At 41.6% G+C, this 18056-nt stretch overlaps 1 protein-coding gene across 5 annotated transcripts in view; it reads left to right on the top strand.

Annotated features, from left to right (window-relative positions):
- The window catches only part of LOC141112209 (mucin-5AC-like), a 251901-nt gene extending 234788 nt beyond the window's left edge, over positions 1–17113 (top strand). For all 5 annotated transcript variants that reach the window (XM_073604809.1, XM_073604807.1, XM_073604808.1 and 2 more), the window contains 4 exons: positions 841–963; positions 7419–7479; positions 11317–11419; positions 16468–17113. In XM_073604809.1, the coding sequence (XP_073460910.1) occupies positions 841–963; positions 7419–7479; positions 11317–11419; positions 16468–16639 (459 nt within the window). In that variant the 3' untranslated portion in view covers positions 16640–17113. The remainder of the gene's footprint in view (positions 1–840; positions 964–7418; positions 7480–11316; positions 11420–16467) is intronic.
- The last annotated feature ends 943 nt before the right edge of the window (positions 17114–18056 follow it).

Raw genomic sequence — 18056 nt, 5'->3', positions numbered from 1 at the left:
GCTACTGTTTGCATCTAGGGATTCTGGAGCAAAGGCCAGCGATAAGAAATGCATAATAGAAATCCAAAACAGAGAGAGAATAAAATGTACACAAGCGCAAGCATAGGGTTCTCGCTTCACGATTTAATAATTAGATCTTTTTATTAAACGAGCATCATGTCGCACTAGAGATCTGAGGCTTACCATCTATGGCTCCGCTGTCTTGCTATTTGAACCAATTAGACATCTCGGTTGCTACTACCTTGCGACACCCATTAGGGAAAGTGTTATGCCACGTACACACGATCAGAAATTTGGCCAGCAAAAGACCGATGAGAGCTTTTGGTCGGAAAATGCGACCGTGTGTATGCTCCATCGGACTTTTGCTGGCCGAATTCCAGCCAGCAAAAGATTGAGAGCATGTTCTCAATTTTTCGGTTGGAAAAAGTTCCTATCCGAAAATACGATTGTCTGTAGCAATTCCGACGTGCAAAATTCCTATGCATGCTCGAAAACAATTCAACGCATGCTCGGAAGCATTGAACTTAATTTTCTCGGCTCCTCGTAGTGTTGTACGTCACTGCGTTCTTGACGGTCAAAAGTTCAGCGAACTTTTGTGTGACCGTGTGTATGCAAGGCAAGCTTAAGCGGAATCCTGTCGGAAAATCCATCATATCTTTTTCCGACCAAAATCCTGATCATGTGTACGCGGCATTAGTTGCCCCTTGGCGATTTTGCTGCTGGTGAGGTATTACCAGAGTGAAGTGGCCCTTAGGCTACATTTCTAACTATTATGTTTAATTAAACAATTCTGGTCTTTTTAAGCATCTTATTGCTCAAATAAACATTTTTTTCCTATAGCCTGGAAGTTTCTGGAACCCTCCAGGAGACAACTGCACAAGTTATGATTGTGAGCGGGACACGTTTATGGTTGTCAAAAAGGTCATGTCATGCCCACGGCAAAAGCCTCTAGACTGCGACAAGGTACAGTATTCTAATCTCTTATGTACAGTATGCTTTCATTGTTCTTAAAATATGAAGGTAAATTAGGAATCTGTGCTGATTTATCAAACAGTCTTTTCAAAATGCAGAAATATCCAACATTTTAAAAATTAAAGCTCAATCAAAGTCAGAAATACATTTTCAGTCAGATAGACATTGCACAATATCTTGTTATAGCAGTTGTGTAGTATATCTAAATATGACTCCATAGTCCTGTAGGCACCAGAGTTTAACCACACTTTCCAGTACACTCTAACTGACCTAGTCAGACCTATACACTCTCTTATTCTGCAATGCAATTATTCTGTGTGAAGATGCAATAAATGAGAATGTGGCAGTTACTCATCTATTATGGTATAGAGCAGCGGTCTCCAAACTGTGGCCCAGGGGCCAGATGCGGCTCTTTGCTTGCTTTTATCCGGCCCTTGGGGTACTATTCCATTCACTGACACCAACAATGGGAAATAATTCCTGTCGCTGACACCAAAAATGGGGCACATTTCCTCCCACTGACACAAACTGTGGGGCACAATTCCTTCCATTGACACCAATGATGGGGCATAATTCCTTCCCTTGATACCAACAATGGGGTATAATTCCTTCCATTGATACCAATGTAAGGGCACAATTCCTCCTACTGTCACCAACAATGGGGCGGAATTTCTTCCATTGACACCGACAGTAAGGCACTATTCCTCCCACTGACACCAAAGATAGGGCATTGTTTACTTCCACTGAATGCAAGTACATTTTCTACTCCCACTGGCCCTAGTCCAGCCCCCCTGAAGTCTGAAAGACAGTAAACTGGCCCTTTGTTTAAAAGGTTTGGAGACTCCTGGTATATAGCAATGTTTTTCAACTCCAGTCCCCAATTACCTGACCAAAAGGTCATATTTTCAGGCTACCTATTATTTTGCACAGGTGATTTGATCAGTTTCACTGCCTTAGTAATTAGCACAGCCATTTCATCTGAGGGAAATCCTGAAAACATGACCTGACATAACTTGAAGACTGGAGTTGAGAAACATTGGTACAGAGCACTGGAGATAGGAAAAGAATGTTCTTTTCCACTAATAAAAAATAGACACTTTAAAGCATTTTCCAGTGAAAATTGATTTGAAATCATAACACTTGCATAGCTCCCAACTGTCTCTGATTTCGAGGGAATGTCCCTGATTTGGAACAAAGTCCCTCTGTCCCTCTTTCCTCCTCATTTGTTCCTCATTTCGGTCTGATTTATATAGTCAGAGCCGATCCGCCCTATACGCTCACTACGCAAGCGGCGTAGGTCCCGTCACTGTGGGGGGGCCCCCAAGGGTGGATCGGCTCTGCTCAGGGCCGGACTGGCCTACCGGGATACTGGGACATTTCCCGGTAGGCTGCCTGCTATGGGGCCGCTTCGAGCTATGCTGTGGCTGCAGCGTAGCTCAAAGCAGAGACCCGCTGTGTCACGGAGCTCAGTCTGAAGTTGCGCTGTGACAAAGGTCCCATCCTCCTCCTAGACCAGCTCGTGTGATAGATGCAGTGTTCTGTCTATCACACGAGCTGGTCTAGGAGGAGGGCGGGACTTTTGTCACAGCGCGACTGAACCTTTCACAATAGGCTCCGTGACAAAGCGTGAGATGCACGCTGTGCCTGTACGTAATCCACTGGCACTAACTGGTGAGGCGGCAATGATTGGCATGGTAAGACAGCAATGATGGGCACAGTAAGGCTACATTGATTGGCACAGTGAGGCAGAAATGATTGGCACAGTAAGGCAGCAATGATGGGCACAGTAAGGCTACATTGATTGGCACGGTAAGGCAGCAATGATTGGCACAGTGAGGCGGCAACAATGGGCACAGTGAAGCTACATTGATTGGCATGCGGAGGTGGCAATGAGGGGCACAGTAAGGCTACAATGATGGGCATGGGGAGGCGACAATGATGGGCATAGTAAGGCTACAATGATGGGCACAATAAGGCTGCAATGATGGGAATGGTGATGAGGCAATGATGGGCACGGTGATGCTACATTGATTGGCACAGTGAGGTGGCAATGATGGGCACAGTAAGGTTGCAATGATGGGCTTAGTGAGGCGGCAATGATGGGCATAATAAGGCTGCAATGATGGGCATGGTGAGGTGGCAATGATGGGCACAATAAGGCTACACTGATGGGCACGGTGATGCAGCAATGATTGGCACGTTGATGCTACATTGATTGGCATGGTGAGGCGGCAATGATTGGCACAGTAAGGTGGCAATGATGGGCAAAGTAAGGCTGCAATGATGGGCACAGTGAGGCTACATTAGTTGGCACGGTGAGGTGACAATGATGGGCACGATGAGGCTACATTGATTGGCACGGTGAGACAGCAATGATTGGCACGGTAATGTGGCAATGATGAGCACAGTGAGGCTGCATGGATGGGCACAGTGAGGCTGCATGGATGGGCACAGTGAGGCTGCATTGACGGCACAGTGAGGCTGCATGAATGGGTACAATGAGGCTGCATTGACAGGCACAGTGAGGCTGCAATGATGGGCACAGTAAGGCTGCAATGATGGGCACAGTGAGGCTATATTGATGGGCACAGTGAGGCTGCATTGATGGGCACTGGTGAGGCTGATGTAAGGAGGGGCTCGCTAAGGGCCTTGATGTAAGTGGGGGATCTCTGGGGACCCTGATGTAAGTGGGGGATCCGCACTCAGATATGTAACGATATATATATATAATATATATATATATATATATATATATATATATATATATTCACACACGTTTATTATATACATGTCTGTTCTATATTGTTGTACTTTTGTGGATTGTATTGGGAGCACTGAAGTGTCAGGTGTGACTGTGTGGCAATGGCAAATGGTTTACATAGCTCACGGCATCACGGGTCAGGTAGAGATCCCCTTAGCAGAATTTTGCTTAGGGCCCCAGGGAGGTCAGGATCCGCACTGTATATAGTTGTATATAGAATCCACTATTGTTTAAAAAGCCCTAAACCTTTCATCCAATTTCTAAATTGCTGCATTTGTAAATTGCAAAAGCCAGTATAAAGGAATAGAAGTGGTAAAAAGCACTTGTGAGTGTAATCTTTTTTTTTTTTGGTATAATTCTCCTTTAACCACTTGACTGCTGGAAGATTTTACCCTGACCAGGCCATTTTTTGCTATTTGGCACTGCTGTACTCTAACTGGTGATTGCGCGGTCATGCAGTGCTGTACCCAAACAAAATATATATAATTTTTTTTCACACAAATAGAGCTTTCTTTTTGGGGATATCTGATCACCCCTGGGTTTTTTATTTTATTGTGATATAAACAAAAAGAAGCACTGACAATTTTTAACTATTTTTTACTTTCTCTTATAAAACATATCCAATAAAAAAATGTGAAAATCAAATCTCTTCAAATATTTTGTCTAAAATGGATTCTTTTACATGTCTTTGGTTAAAAAGCCCCCCAATAAGTGTGTATTGATTGGTTTGAGTGAAAGTTATAGTGTCTACAAACTATGAGATATATTACTGCAAATTGTATTAATTTATTTTTTTGTCATTCTAATTGCAGTGATCAGTGACTCATAACAGGGCTGCGATAGTACAGCAACCAATCTAACACTAACTGACGCTGGGGGGGGCTGACATCACCAGTGACATTAATAGAGTGATCAGTGCTAATAAAATGTGACGTTATTACAGTGGTCAGTGCTAATAAAATACACTGTCACAGTAATAATGACACTGGGTAAGAAGGGGTTAACATCTAGGGCGATCAAGGGGTCAACTGTGTGCCTAACTATGTGCAATGTGTGCTGCTTTTACTAATGATCTTGTTGGGTTTTTTTTCCCTGCTTAGCAGGAAATGAAAAAACAACAAGATCTACTATTTTTGAACACAGGTCTGCATTGTTTATAATGACAGAGCTCTGTTCAGTGCCAATCACCAGGCCCCGACAGTCAATCATTGGCTGGAACCTGATGATCGAAATGTGCTGTAAGGAATCACAGCACAGCTAGGCCAGTGGCCACATGAGCGCCCCCTGCCCGAGCGCCCGGATCACGTACTATGTACGTGATCCAGTGTAGGAGAGCCACTCTGCCGCTGTATATGTAATTATACGGTCAGCATGTGGTTAAAGAGGAACTGCAGTCTGCTAACATAATTTGTAATAAAAACATCTTTGCCATTCTAAACTTCCCTCCAACCACTTTGCATATTATTTTATATAAACTGTGATTCTGTACTTGCCAAATATGCTGCAGAAATCTCCCTCCACTAAGTCTGGCTGCAACCATTTTAACTGTGGGCAGCTGAAGCTGCTGCCTGTTCACTTCCTGGATTTACACAGACACACAGAGTCACACATCCAGCTCTGCAACTCTCATTGACCCTCTTATGACTCATCCCCTCCCTTTCTGGGAAACTCTCAAGAGAGTGAGAGAGAGAGCTGTGCATGATGTCATAAGCCTAGGCTTTTTACCAGACAAGAAACAGGAAGTGGACTGTAAAAGGTATTTACTGGCAGAAATATTTTACTATCCAAAGTTAAAACAACAAGAACAGAGGATTTAATAGATGAAAAGATAAATAAAATGACTGAAGTTCCTCTTTAAGGGGGCGTGATAGGGGTGTGCGTCCTATGCCTACATAATTTTGCCAATAGGTGTCCCTCGTTCCCATCTCAAAAAGTTGGGAGGTATGCACGGGGTGATACCCAACTATAAATGTAGATGTCTCATTAACCTACTTGATAGCCATTATGATCAACCAGCAGCTCACAAACTAAAAAATTGAACTATAGGGGTTTTGTTATGTTATTTTAGATAGAATGTGAAAGAGTTAAATGTAAATTATTTTTGTGCATTAGAGAAGATTTTTTTTTTCTACTAGGGTACATAGATACATTATAAGGCCCCATTGCTAAATTTTATTGGAATTTTTTTCACTGGCTAACTACTTCTGCTGAAACCTTTTTTTGTCTGCTGAACTTAGCTCTTTCCATTGGTGGCCAGTGATCTAGAGTGCAACCCTGCTAGCAACCCTATTACATTGGTGGTCAATGACAGCCTTTAATGTTGCTGTGGCTTTCTTTACATTGATGGCCAGTGTTAGTCATATGTCTTTAATAAATCCCCGATACACTCAAGGCCAGTGTAAATGCAGTGGTTAAAACAGATCTCAGTAGCCATGTAGCTATTTAGGTTTTTGAATACATGTACAGATAGTGGCCCACAAGAATGACATTTCAGAGTCTACTGAACTGGAACCTGCTACCCCCCCGCCCAAACACATAATAAAAGCCCCAAACAGTTGTTCCACATATTAGTAATTTTAGAAAGGAGCCCTTTATGTTGGTGGACAGTGGAAAACCCCATGTATGTAGTGAGAGGAAAGCTCCTTAGTATATTTGTGGACAGTTGAAAACCCCATGTATGTAGTGAGGGGAAAGCTCCCTAGTATATTGGTGGACAGTAGAAATCCCCATGTATATAGTGAGGGGAAAGCTCCCTAGTATATTGGTGGACAGTGGAAAGCCCCTATATATATTGGCGGATATTGAAAGGCTCCCCTGTATATTGTTGTATAGTGTAGAGCATCCTTGTATAGATAGTGAAAAGCTCTCCAGTATATTAGCGGACAGTGAAAAGCTCACTTGTAAATTGATAGACTGTCAAAGGTTCTCCTGCATATTGTTGGGTAGTGCAGGGGTCCCAAACTGGCGGCCCTCCAGCTGTTCCGAAACAAGGACAGTGGTCCTTGCTGAATTCCACTCTTCACCATCCACTGGACTTCATAACTATGAGGGATGCTATAATAGTAGTATAGTATAGTATAGTATAGTATAGTATAGTATAGTATAGTATTAGTGCTATGTGCATGTGAAAGAGCTGCATAATATGTCAGAAATATATAAAAACCTATAATAATAATAATAATAATAATAATAATATTGTGGTAGTTACCTTACTTCAGGGAGAGAGCATTACTAATTGCTAGGCTGTAGTTGTAACTCAGTAGGGGGGTTCCAACTGCTGTACAAGGACTGCTGCTTTACTTTAGCTGCAGCCTCCAGATGGGCACAGGGGTTTCTTCTAGGGCTGGGCCAACTTTAAAACAAAAATTAGTAGTGCGCATATTACCACTAAATGTTTTGAGGCAGCCACAATTTTCTGTTCTGTTTTTTTTTGCCATAATCTTCCGCAAATATAAGTCTCCTGACCATCTCTTGATGCGTAACCTTCTGTGTAACAAAATACAGGTAACACTTGTTGATATCTGTGCTACTAGTGCCACATCCGAGGTGTACTATTGTATATTTTGGTTTGAATATTTTATACCACTCATTCTAAATTGAAAAAAGATAGCATGTGATGATTATATTTTAGCTTGCACTACTGATAAAAAAAATTATGGGATTATGTTTTTTTGTACTTTCTCAGGGTATTCTGGTTAATTTTACAAGTTCTGATGGATGTTGTACAATACAGTTCTGTGAGCCGCGTAAGTTAATGTTGACTTTCTACTGTTTTAATTTTACTGCATAGTTCCTAAAAGCCTAGAAAAAAAGGCATGGGCAGTATAGTAGGCCAAGTAAACAATCAGAGCATACAGTAGGTCATAAGCAGATCTAAATGTACTTCAAGGTTGTGAGCCCCAAAAATACAGAAAATAGTTTAATGCTTTGAAAAAGTGTCAGCTCTATACAAATAATAAATCACAAATAATTCTTGCGCTAAGGCTCAACTGACAAAAAACAAGCAGCTGACACAATATTGCATACGACAATACAGACAAAGTTGGATAAAAGCAAGTACAGTGCTAATGTTACAGATAGACAAAATCTGGTTAAAGATGTACAAAAGAGGTGCAAAACAACAAAAATGATTCAGATAAGTACATAAAGTCCTTAGATGGATTGTAAACGGTGTTCTTAAATAAATGTGACATAGAGACCTTCACCATCAAACCACATGGACAGCCTTTTACAAATGAAAAAATCTCTATTCAGAAATGGAACACATCACCGCGATCTCCCCTGGGTAAATAAATCCGATACTTGTTCCTATCCTGATGACCATCAGGATTTACAATAGGTGATAGTCAAAAAGAAAGGTAGAAGTATCTCATAGTGCAGTAGGTTTGTTAAAAGTAACCATTTATTTTAATTAAAAATGATGCACTCACATTTAAAACCATAGAAAAGTGTGCGATGACATCACCTGCCATGACTCCACAATGTCATTGATGGTGAAACATGTATGGTTGAGTCTTGGTGGGTGATGTCATCGCGCACCAGACGCAGCAGCCACCTTTTTGGTTGGAAACATTCCTATGCGATTTTCTATGGTTTTAAATGTGAGTGCATCATTTTTACTTGAAATAAATGGTTACTTTTAACAAACCTACTGCACTATGAGATAAGTCTTTCTTTCTTTTTTACTATTACTTATTGGAAGTCCCGATGGTCATCAGGATAGGAACAACTTTTGTATTTGTTTGCCCAAGAGAGATCTTGAGAGCTGTTCCATTTCTGAAGGTTGATATCAGACTGCACTTTCTGACTGTAAGGTAAAATTTAATTGGTAAGATGCTGTCTCTATGTCACATTTCTTTATGAGCACCATTTACAATCCATCTAAGGACTTTATGGACTTATCTGAATAATTTTGATTGTTCATCTTTTACCAGATTTTGTCTATCTGTAACATCAGCTCTGCACTTCCTTTTATCCACCCATATACAAACAAGTAAAATAAACTGCCAGGCAATTAGAAAGAACCTAGCATCAGGGAAACAGGTTGATGCTTCAATAACTGGAAATTGAGATACCAATTTTAGAAAAATGAAAAACTTTGAAGTATTAAAGCTCAATTTAAAGCGGAGTTCCACCCAAAAGTAGAATTTCCACTCTAATGCCCCGTAAACACGGTCAGATTTTCCGACGGAAAATGTGTGATAGGACCTTGTTGTCGGAAATTCCGACCGTGTGTAGGCTCCATCACACATTTTCCATCAGAATTTCCGACACACAAAGTTTGAGAGTTTGCTATAAAATTTTCCGACAACAAAATCTGTTGTCGGAAATTCCGATCGTGTGTACACAAATCCGATGCACAAAGTGTGACGCATGCTCAGAATAAATTAAGAGACGGAAGCTATTGGCTACTGCCCTGTTTATAGTCCCGACGTACGTGTTTTACGTCACCGCGTTCAGAACGATCGGATTTTCCGACAACTTTGTGTGACCGTGTGTATGCAAGACAAGTTTGAGCCAACATCCGTCGGAAAAAATCCATGGATTTTGTTGTCGTAATGTCCGATCAATGTCCGACCGTGTGTACGAGGCATAAGGACATTTGGCGTGTCTTTTTTTTTTTTTTGGTGGGGGGTACCTAGTTTTAACAGGTACCCAGCTCCCACTTCCGCTCGGCCTCCTAGGCGACTCCTCCTCTCCCTCTCCCTCCCTGCAATCTTCTGGGACACGTCACAGGTCCTAGAAGATTGCCCGGCCATTCAGGACATGCAGCGTGACTCGCGTATGCGCAGTGTGTACTGGGCTTTGAAAATACAAGCTGTCACAGCTGGGTGCCCACACTTGCAATGCTGGCACCGTGGACAGGAGGGGGAGATAAGCGAGGCTTCGGGCAGCGGCATCGCTGGACTATGGGACAGGTGAGTGTGTGTATATTAAAAGTCAGCAGCTACACTTTTTTTAGCTGTTGACTTTTAATAAACAAAAAAACAAGTGTAACTCCGCTTTAACTTTCACATTGAATCACATAAATACCTTCCAGGTCTATCACAACAAAATGTGTGCAAAGTTTGTTTTTCTGTAGAAAGCAGACCAGACAGACAGACAGACAGGTAGTCAGCAATTTTCTGATTGCAGAGGAATATGTTTGACTCAGCAGGGGATGTTTTGGACCTCTACAGAGAGACCACTGCTTCCACACAGAGAACAAGGGCCATTCTCTGCAGCATGTTGGCAGCAAACAGGCTTCTCTACTTGGACTGTGGCTGATTTTTAAAGGAAATGAACTGGAAAATTTTAAACATCCTTGTTTTGATGTTACTGGAATGCACTTAGGTGATCTTAACTGAATAACTAGGCGTTAAAACGAAATTTATTATCAAGCTGTATATTCTATGCAAAATACAAAGTGACATTAACTGAATCTTTTCTAAATAAATACAAGACATTTATAGTATACTAAATATAAAGTTTGAAACTATTCAAAGGGAAATGAGTGAGACCAGAAGTAAAATATGTGGCTTGCTATTTTCTTTATAATAATTCAGGCTCCAAGGCTGTCATCCTGATCATGGCATATCAAGCAAGTTACAGCCCTGGAAGAAATATGTTGAGCTGGAGATTGCATTGTGCAAACTTCACAGAGCATACTTCTTACAGTATTCTATTAGGCAGGGCCGTCTTTTAGGCAGGGCAAAAGGGGCAGCTGCCCTGGGCCCTGCCATTGTTGTTGGGCCCAAAGCAGCTGCCTCATACTTGCCAACTATCCCAGTTTAAATTCCCTTGTCCCTTGAAGTTTTAGTCCCGTGCTGTGTCCTGATATCTCAGTGTGAAGTACTACTACTAATGCTGCCCAGCTCTGCCCTATTGTTTTGTACAAATGACTCACCTGCAGACCCTGTGTTTACATGTAAATAACCAGCAATCATATGTAAATAGCAGCGGCATTCATATGTAAATAGCTGCACCCAGCGGCATAGATATGTAAATAAAGGCGGCAATCATATGTAGATCATGCCCTCTGCGGTGAGCAGATGATGTGCTGTAACCCCTAGCAACCAATCAGTGAGCAGTATCACTGTACAGTAATCTCTAGAAACCAATCAACAAGCAGAAATCATGTGCTGTAACATCTAGCAATTAATCAGTGAGCCGTAATTTGTGCTGTAACCTCTAGGAACCAGTCAGTAAGCGGTAATGATATACTGTTACCTCTGGCAACCAATCACAATCGCTGCCTGATCTGATACAGTAAACTGATTTTAAGTCTAGCTGCTATTTAGTGTATGTCTCAGAGCAGCTGGAGAGCGAAATTGTTTGGGAGGGCCCAAGAAAACGTTTGCCCAGGGTCCAATCAATATTAAAGACGGCCCTGCTATTAGGTAGTGAACACTGGATCAGAATAACAGAATAAAGCCTGCACCTTTTAAAAACAAATCAGCAAAGACAGTAATGGCAGTTTCAGTATTCTTATTCTCACAGACTCTTTTCTGGAATCAAATATTGAAAACTATGCAATTTATGGATAGTGTCTTTTGAATACAGAATATATAATTGCCAATTTCCATTGTTTTCCCTTGATACAGGCAAGTGTGATGTAATGAAGTCATGGAAGCTCATTGAAAGTGGTGGTTGTGAGGCCAATGTGACACTTACTAACTGTGGAGGCTACTGTAGCTCTGTTTCTAGGTATGAATATGTGTTTTTAAGAAAATAAATGTATAAGAAAAAAGCATAATCTCTGAGCTCAGTATGAATGTGAGGATCTGGATTTATGGTTTCTTGGTGTGGAGCAGATTCTACAGTTTACTGTGCAGCACAATGGCTCTGGCCATGCAACTCTTTCAATTTTATATGTAGCCAATTTGTTTTTAGAGAGTAGAGATAGCCAGGTTATTTATTGATATCTGTGTACCATTGGAAGAGTTTCCTTTTATTTCCTGCCCCTGAGACACAACAGCAAGTTAGTGAAAATCTCTCAAGTTAAGGGAATTCCTATCTTAGATAGACATTCCCAGAACAGGTTTCTGGAGATCTGTTGTGAATTAAAGCAGAAGTACACCCAAAACTCGTAATTTCTCCAGTGGGATTATATAATAAAAGTATTTTCTCCTTCCAGTTCTATATACCTTTAGACATCCATGGACTTCAGATTGTACAATGATATCTCAAAATACCCAGTCTCTGAAAGACATTTTTCATACTTCTTATCCATGAGCATGCTTGTACTTTTAGCCTTTTTTATGACAATTGGGCTGTTCACTTTGCATGAGCATTTTCACTTTGCAAAGGCATTATCGCTTATCTTAGTGAGTGTGGAGAAGCTGTGCTGACTTCCATCATCCAATCATTTACAAGCAAAAAATACAGTTTTTGTTTATTTGGTTTTTTTTGTTGTATATATTTTCTTGCACATGGTGGGGTATTTTTTTCAAAGTGAATTCTCATCACATTCACTAATCAAAGGGAAATCCTTTTGCAAATTATTTTGCAAAGTGAACAATCTGTTTGCCTTTAGTAAATCAAATCCAATCAGTGGCGGAATTATCAGGGTTGCAGCAGTTGCCGTTGCGACTGGGCCCTGTCGTTCCGCCATCGTGGGGGGGCCCTGGGTCCCTCCCCCAGCAAAATCAGTTTTAAACACGTTGAGCTAATTCCCGGAGCACAGTGCTGGGGAGCAAGCTCCGGCACTGAACTCCAGTTCTCTGGCTAATGGGGTGCAGCAGCGTGGGCACTCGTGACATCTGCCCCACATCACTTGCGGGGTGCCCCGTGTCACATACATGCAGCGATCGCCCCCTCTGTGGCAGCCAGCATGTCTCCCCGCTGATTGGCTGCACACCTTGCAGACCTCACTGAAGCCGGCTCCTCCTCCTTGCCTCCGATGTTCTCCTGTACATATACAGACAAGAGGAGTATAGAACTGGAAGAGCCGCGCTGCTGAGGTCTGTGTGTTTTTATGTATTCAGAGGAGGGGGACAATAGTAACTCAGAGGGGGGGTTAACGAAAATACACCAGGAGGAGTGATGAGTGGGGGATAAGTGGATATGTGGGGGGGGGCTGGTGGAGTCTGATTTGACACCACACCTTGTAAGTCCTGTCCCCTTCCAAAGCGCCCCCCCAGCACATATCCTCTTACCCCCCCAATCAAAGAGATGCCATCTGTCTCAGAGGGGGCAATTGCAGCATCTGGGACCCCTGGCACCCTGTAAGAGATGCGGGGCAAGTGCCCCTGGTGCCCAAGCTGAAACATTAGGGGGAGGGGGGATTTGTGTCGCTCTGGAGGGGTGTTGAGCTGGGAAGGGGGATTAAGAAAACTTGCGCTTCAGAGGATTAGGGGAGTGGAGTGGATTTGTTCTAGGGTGAAAAGGACAGGGGCGTATGTACAGGGATTGCAATTACAGCATCTAGAGGGGGGATAGTGGAGGTGGCATATAAAGCAACCAATCCCCTCCATTTTACTCCTGCAGCCTTTCAACAGCTACGGGAGGAAAAATGGAGGGGATCCGTTCCTCTACATGTCGCTCTCACTACCCCTCCTATCCAGCTCTTGCTTCCCTCCAGGCCCCTGTGTACCCCCTGGCTCCCTCAACTCCCCCCGCCCCCAACAACACTGCCAGCTTCCCCCCTCTCTTGCCAGCTGCTGCGGGGGATGTGTCAGGATGGAGAACGGGGAAGGGGCTGGTAAATGTGTCATTTACCAGCCCTTTCCCTGCCGTAATGATTAAAGTCAGTGATCCACACTGATCGCTGACTCTGTTCATTCATAACTGAGGCAAAATAAACTGTGTTTACTATGCTTCAAATAAAGGGAAAGTTCTGTACAGAGCTATTCCTGTCCATTCATTCTGTGCAGCTGAGACTGCAGATATGGAGATTGAGGGCTGTGTCCTCAGTCTGCTTTCTCTGTCTCAAAGGGGGAACACCAGAGGTCTGCTTAGACCCCTGATATTACACCAAAGCCCGCAACAGGGCTCATAAAATATTGTAAAAAATAATAAAAGATAAAATTGTAAAAGTAAATGAAATAAAATGGTCAAAAGGAATAAACAAATAAAATAACAAAAATAAAACTACTGACACCTGTGATGGAACTACCGGGTCACAAAGGTCGTACTTGCAATCAGGCCCTGGTGTTTCGCCATCATGGGGGGGCCATGGCCGGGGGACAAGGGGCCCTTTATGATTTCTTGCACCGGGGCCCTGAAGGTTCTAGTTACGCCTCTGAATCCAATGCCTCTAATACAAGAGAACAATAGTCTAATGACCAATCTGTTTTACTTTTAAAGGTGGGCCCAAAATGGCAGATGAGGTCAGCAGGCCCTTTAAAGACATTTCTATCAAAATCCTATGATAACCATCAAATGATTATATGCTGTATAGCAACCTTACGTTAAAGGCATGCAAGGCATATGTATAAACTGATATACCTACTGTTTGTCCATAGGGGCACACGTTTCTACATTTTAATTGCATGTTTTTCACTTTGAAACGGGAACTGAGATGTGTTGTTAATTATCAAAAGTAGTAGCAATAGTAGTTGTGTCTTCATAGAGCAGGGGGAGAGCTTTACTGTCCCATACCAATAGGTAATTAAATTAAAAGAGAAGTATGGCCACAGCTTTTTTGATCATACCTCTCTTCTGGGTCAGGAGTGCACTTACTTTTGTACGGTGACCAAGAATCAGCCAACAGCAGGCTTTAGCATCACAGAGCCCCTCCAGGTTCTGGAAGAATCCGGACCATATTGTCAGGATCCACCCAGCTGCCTGATTGATATCCGGCTCTGGAGCCAGATGATCCTGCCCCCTCACCAGCCTGGAAATCCAGTGAGTACTGGAGGGACAGAGCAGAGACAATGACTGATAATCATCGTTCTTTGCTCAGAGCTGTTTGAGAACTGAGCGATTAGTGGTCATGTTATCTCTTAGTTCTTGGATTAACCACCGATGCTGCAGCATGGAGGGGAGCGTAGATGTTTGTTTTTTGTCTGCTCCTTAAAATGTTGCCTGATGAAGGCATTATTTGAGAACTGCACAGTGTATTTATCACTGACATATCTTTTTGTAAAAAAAAAAAGTACAGAAGTAATTCCTTTTTTGATTGAGTCCTAAGTGTCTAAGCATTGCAAACTGCAGAGGGAATCACAGAAATAGTGTTAGAATAAAATGGCAGTTGTTTCGAAAATTTGAGATGAGGCTGAGAGTTTGAATCAAAGCTCCAAACCATAATGTAACAGAGGGTATGTCCCGAGAGCCTCACATCAATGCAGACGCGCTTGTGGTAAAGTGAATGGCCTGGCAGGAGTCCCGGTTGAGACTGCCATTCACTTTACCACAAGCGGGTCTGCATTGATGTGTGGCTCTTGGGACAAACGATCTGTTACATTATCGTTGGGAGCCTAGACAAGCTCCTTCCCTGGCCAGCACTCACTGCAGTGAGTACAGGATCATTATTTCTTACAGCTTACAGTGTGAGTCAAATTTCAAAGTGAATTACTTAATTTTTTTTTTCCATGTTAAATCCCAACTCAAGGAATTAAAAAAAAAAAAAAACCCAAAAAACTAACCCTATAGTGGGTTAAATGCACATTACTTCTAGGGGATGATGGCTAAGATGTAATACCTACCTTACTCCTTGCTCCTGTGGGCTCTGGCTTTCTTTTCCCCTTCAGTAGAGATGGGCCAAACACCCCCCTGTTTGGTTTGCAGCAGAACTCCTGAACAGGTGAAAAGTTCTAACCTGAACCCCATTAAAGTCTATGGAAGCCGAACAGGAGAGATTAAAAGTGCCCGTTTTGAAGGCTTATATGCAAGTAATTGGCCACAACAGGGGTACGGGGGTCTGGGTACTGCCCTGGGGGACATGTATCAATGCAAAAATTATTAAAAACAATCATTTTTTTCAGGAGCAGTGGTATTAATGATGCTTAAAGTGCAACAATAAAAATGAAAAATCCATTTAAATATAGTGTCTGGGGGGTCCCCTTAGTCTACCTGTAAAGTGGTGCCTCTGTAGAATATATAGAACATGCTGCAGCAAAAATTAAATTTCCAAAGCAAAAAAAAAACAAGTCAAATCCCATTTAAAATGACTCGCGGTTGGAATTGCTGGCACCTAGCTATTGAAAAAATAAAGAAAAAAATGGCATGGGGTCCCCCCAAAATCCATACCAGACCCTTATACGGCCTGCTCCTTAACAACCAGCTTATACTGTGCAGCGCTCAGCGCATTGCAGGACGTTCAGCGGGGTGAACACCCGCCAGACACCCTGCAAATTCGGGTGTTGGAGGAACAATGTTGGACAGCCAGTGTTCGACCCGAACTCATGTTCGGGTCAAACCGTTTGCCCAACACTACCCTTCAGGTTGTGGGTGATCCCTTGCTGTCCTCACATACAAGGAAATTCTCAAAGAATTGCTGAGTACAAACTATGAAATTAATATAACCATTACAAGATTTATTTTTACAATAACTGTTAAAACCAATAAGGCTATGATAGTTTGGTAAACTAAATTAATTCACACTGATTATGTTGCATGTTCCAGTAATGTAAATAACTGTTTAAAGCTGGTAAGGACCACAGAGACATGAAGTATACATATGGTGGGGGTTATTGATGTCAGAGTGTCATCGTGTGTGTTCTGAGCAAGACCTAGTCCTTTCATATTTGAGTATCATTATATTGTTCATAATAAATATAGACTTTCAAATAAAATTATATATATTTTTTCAGACACCCCAACTTTCCAAAAATGCAGAAACATGACTGCACCTGCTGCCAGGCAACCAAAACCATGCCTATGAACATCCAACTGGAGTGTAATAATGGAAGGAAGATTGGCTATACCTATACTGATGTCCTAAAATGCTCCTGTAGGAACGCAGCCTGTGTGTTCACAGAATGAACTGTCAGTGTAAAACAAGATCCTTGATTAATAGCTGTCACTTTAACTATGCTATATTTACTGTTTAGAAAATATCTATTTTTGCTAATATAAAATTACACTTTATCTCATGTTACTTACTATTTTATCCTCAAGTGTCTATATCATTTGAGTGCTAGACTCTTGCTCAAGCCTCAGCAATGTTAATATGAAACCAAGTTACAGTACATCGCTTTGGTTAATGAATACACTGTGACAAGAACATTACATATATATATATATATATATATATATATATATATATATATATATATATATATATATATATATATATATATATATATATATATATATAAGCATTTAATTATTTGATTTGTTTCCATAATTATAGATATATATTATCAGATTATTCTTCCCACTGGTGAGCGCATACAATCAAAAGGCTATAATGTGCATTTAATCTAATAAAAAATGTAGAATGTGAACTTACAAAAACTGTCTAGTTCATCTTTCTATTTCTATCATTGTTTTTTGTCCTAAAAATTCAACAGAGATAAAAACATAAGAATAAATATTTGGAAAAGAAAACATTTATTACAGATTAAATGCAACAGATTTTTTTTATTTACAATCTCAGTAACTCCTGTGAGGCTGGCCATAGACGGAGCACATTTCCTTCCTGCAAGCATCAGTTGCAGGAAAGAAATTTGCTTGATTCCACCATCAACACAGACATCGTTAATGTGGGAATCTCTCCTGCTGAGGCATTGTCTTCTCCTGGCGGATGGCGGGGGAAGGCATTTCTGCCGGGAGAAGACAGTGATTATTACTAGCGGCTATATCAGCTACTTGCAATAATCACATGTAAAATCTGGCAGAATGGTTGTACCCAAGTTGCTCAATCAATTAGCTTGGGTACATTTATCCTGCCCATACATGGTTCAAATCTAAAAATATAATTTACAGAACAAAAATGGGTTCTGCTGAAACGGCCGAGATTCAAACCATCTATGGCTAGTTTAAACAGCACTCTGTAGATGGCTTATTTTTTTAATAGATTATGATTGTCTGTGGAGGTCTATGAGAGAACCTCAGGACAAGGAGATGATGGCCTTACAAAAATACTTGGAGAGTAACAAATGAGTAATCAGATGAATGAAGCATAAAGATGGGTGCTATCTATAAGTTGCACTCATCTACTAGAGGTGAGCCAAACACCCCCCCCCCCCCCCCCCAGTTCAGTTTGCACCAGAACATGCGAACAGACAAAAAATTTGTGTGAACATGCGAACACCGTTAAAGTCTATGGGACGAACGTGAAAAATCAAGTGTTCATTTTAAAGGCTTATATGCAAGTTGTTGTCACAAAAAGTGTTTGGGGACCCGGGTAAAGTTTTTAAAACAGCTGTTTTTTTCAGGAGCAGTGATTTTAATAATG

Source organism: Aquarana catesbeiana, linkage group LG11 (assembly GCF_042186555.1).
Source record: "Aquarana catesbeiana isolate 2022-GZ linkage group LG11, ASM4218655v1, whole genome shotgun sequence".
Classification (NCBI taxonomy): domain Eukaryota; kingdom Metazoa; phylum Chordata; class Amphibia; order Anura; family Ranidae; genus Aquarana; species Aquarana catesbeiana.
This window is presented reverse-complemented; position numbering and strand designations above follow the sequence as displayed.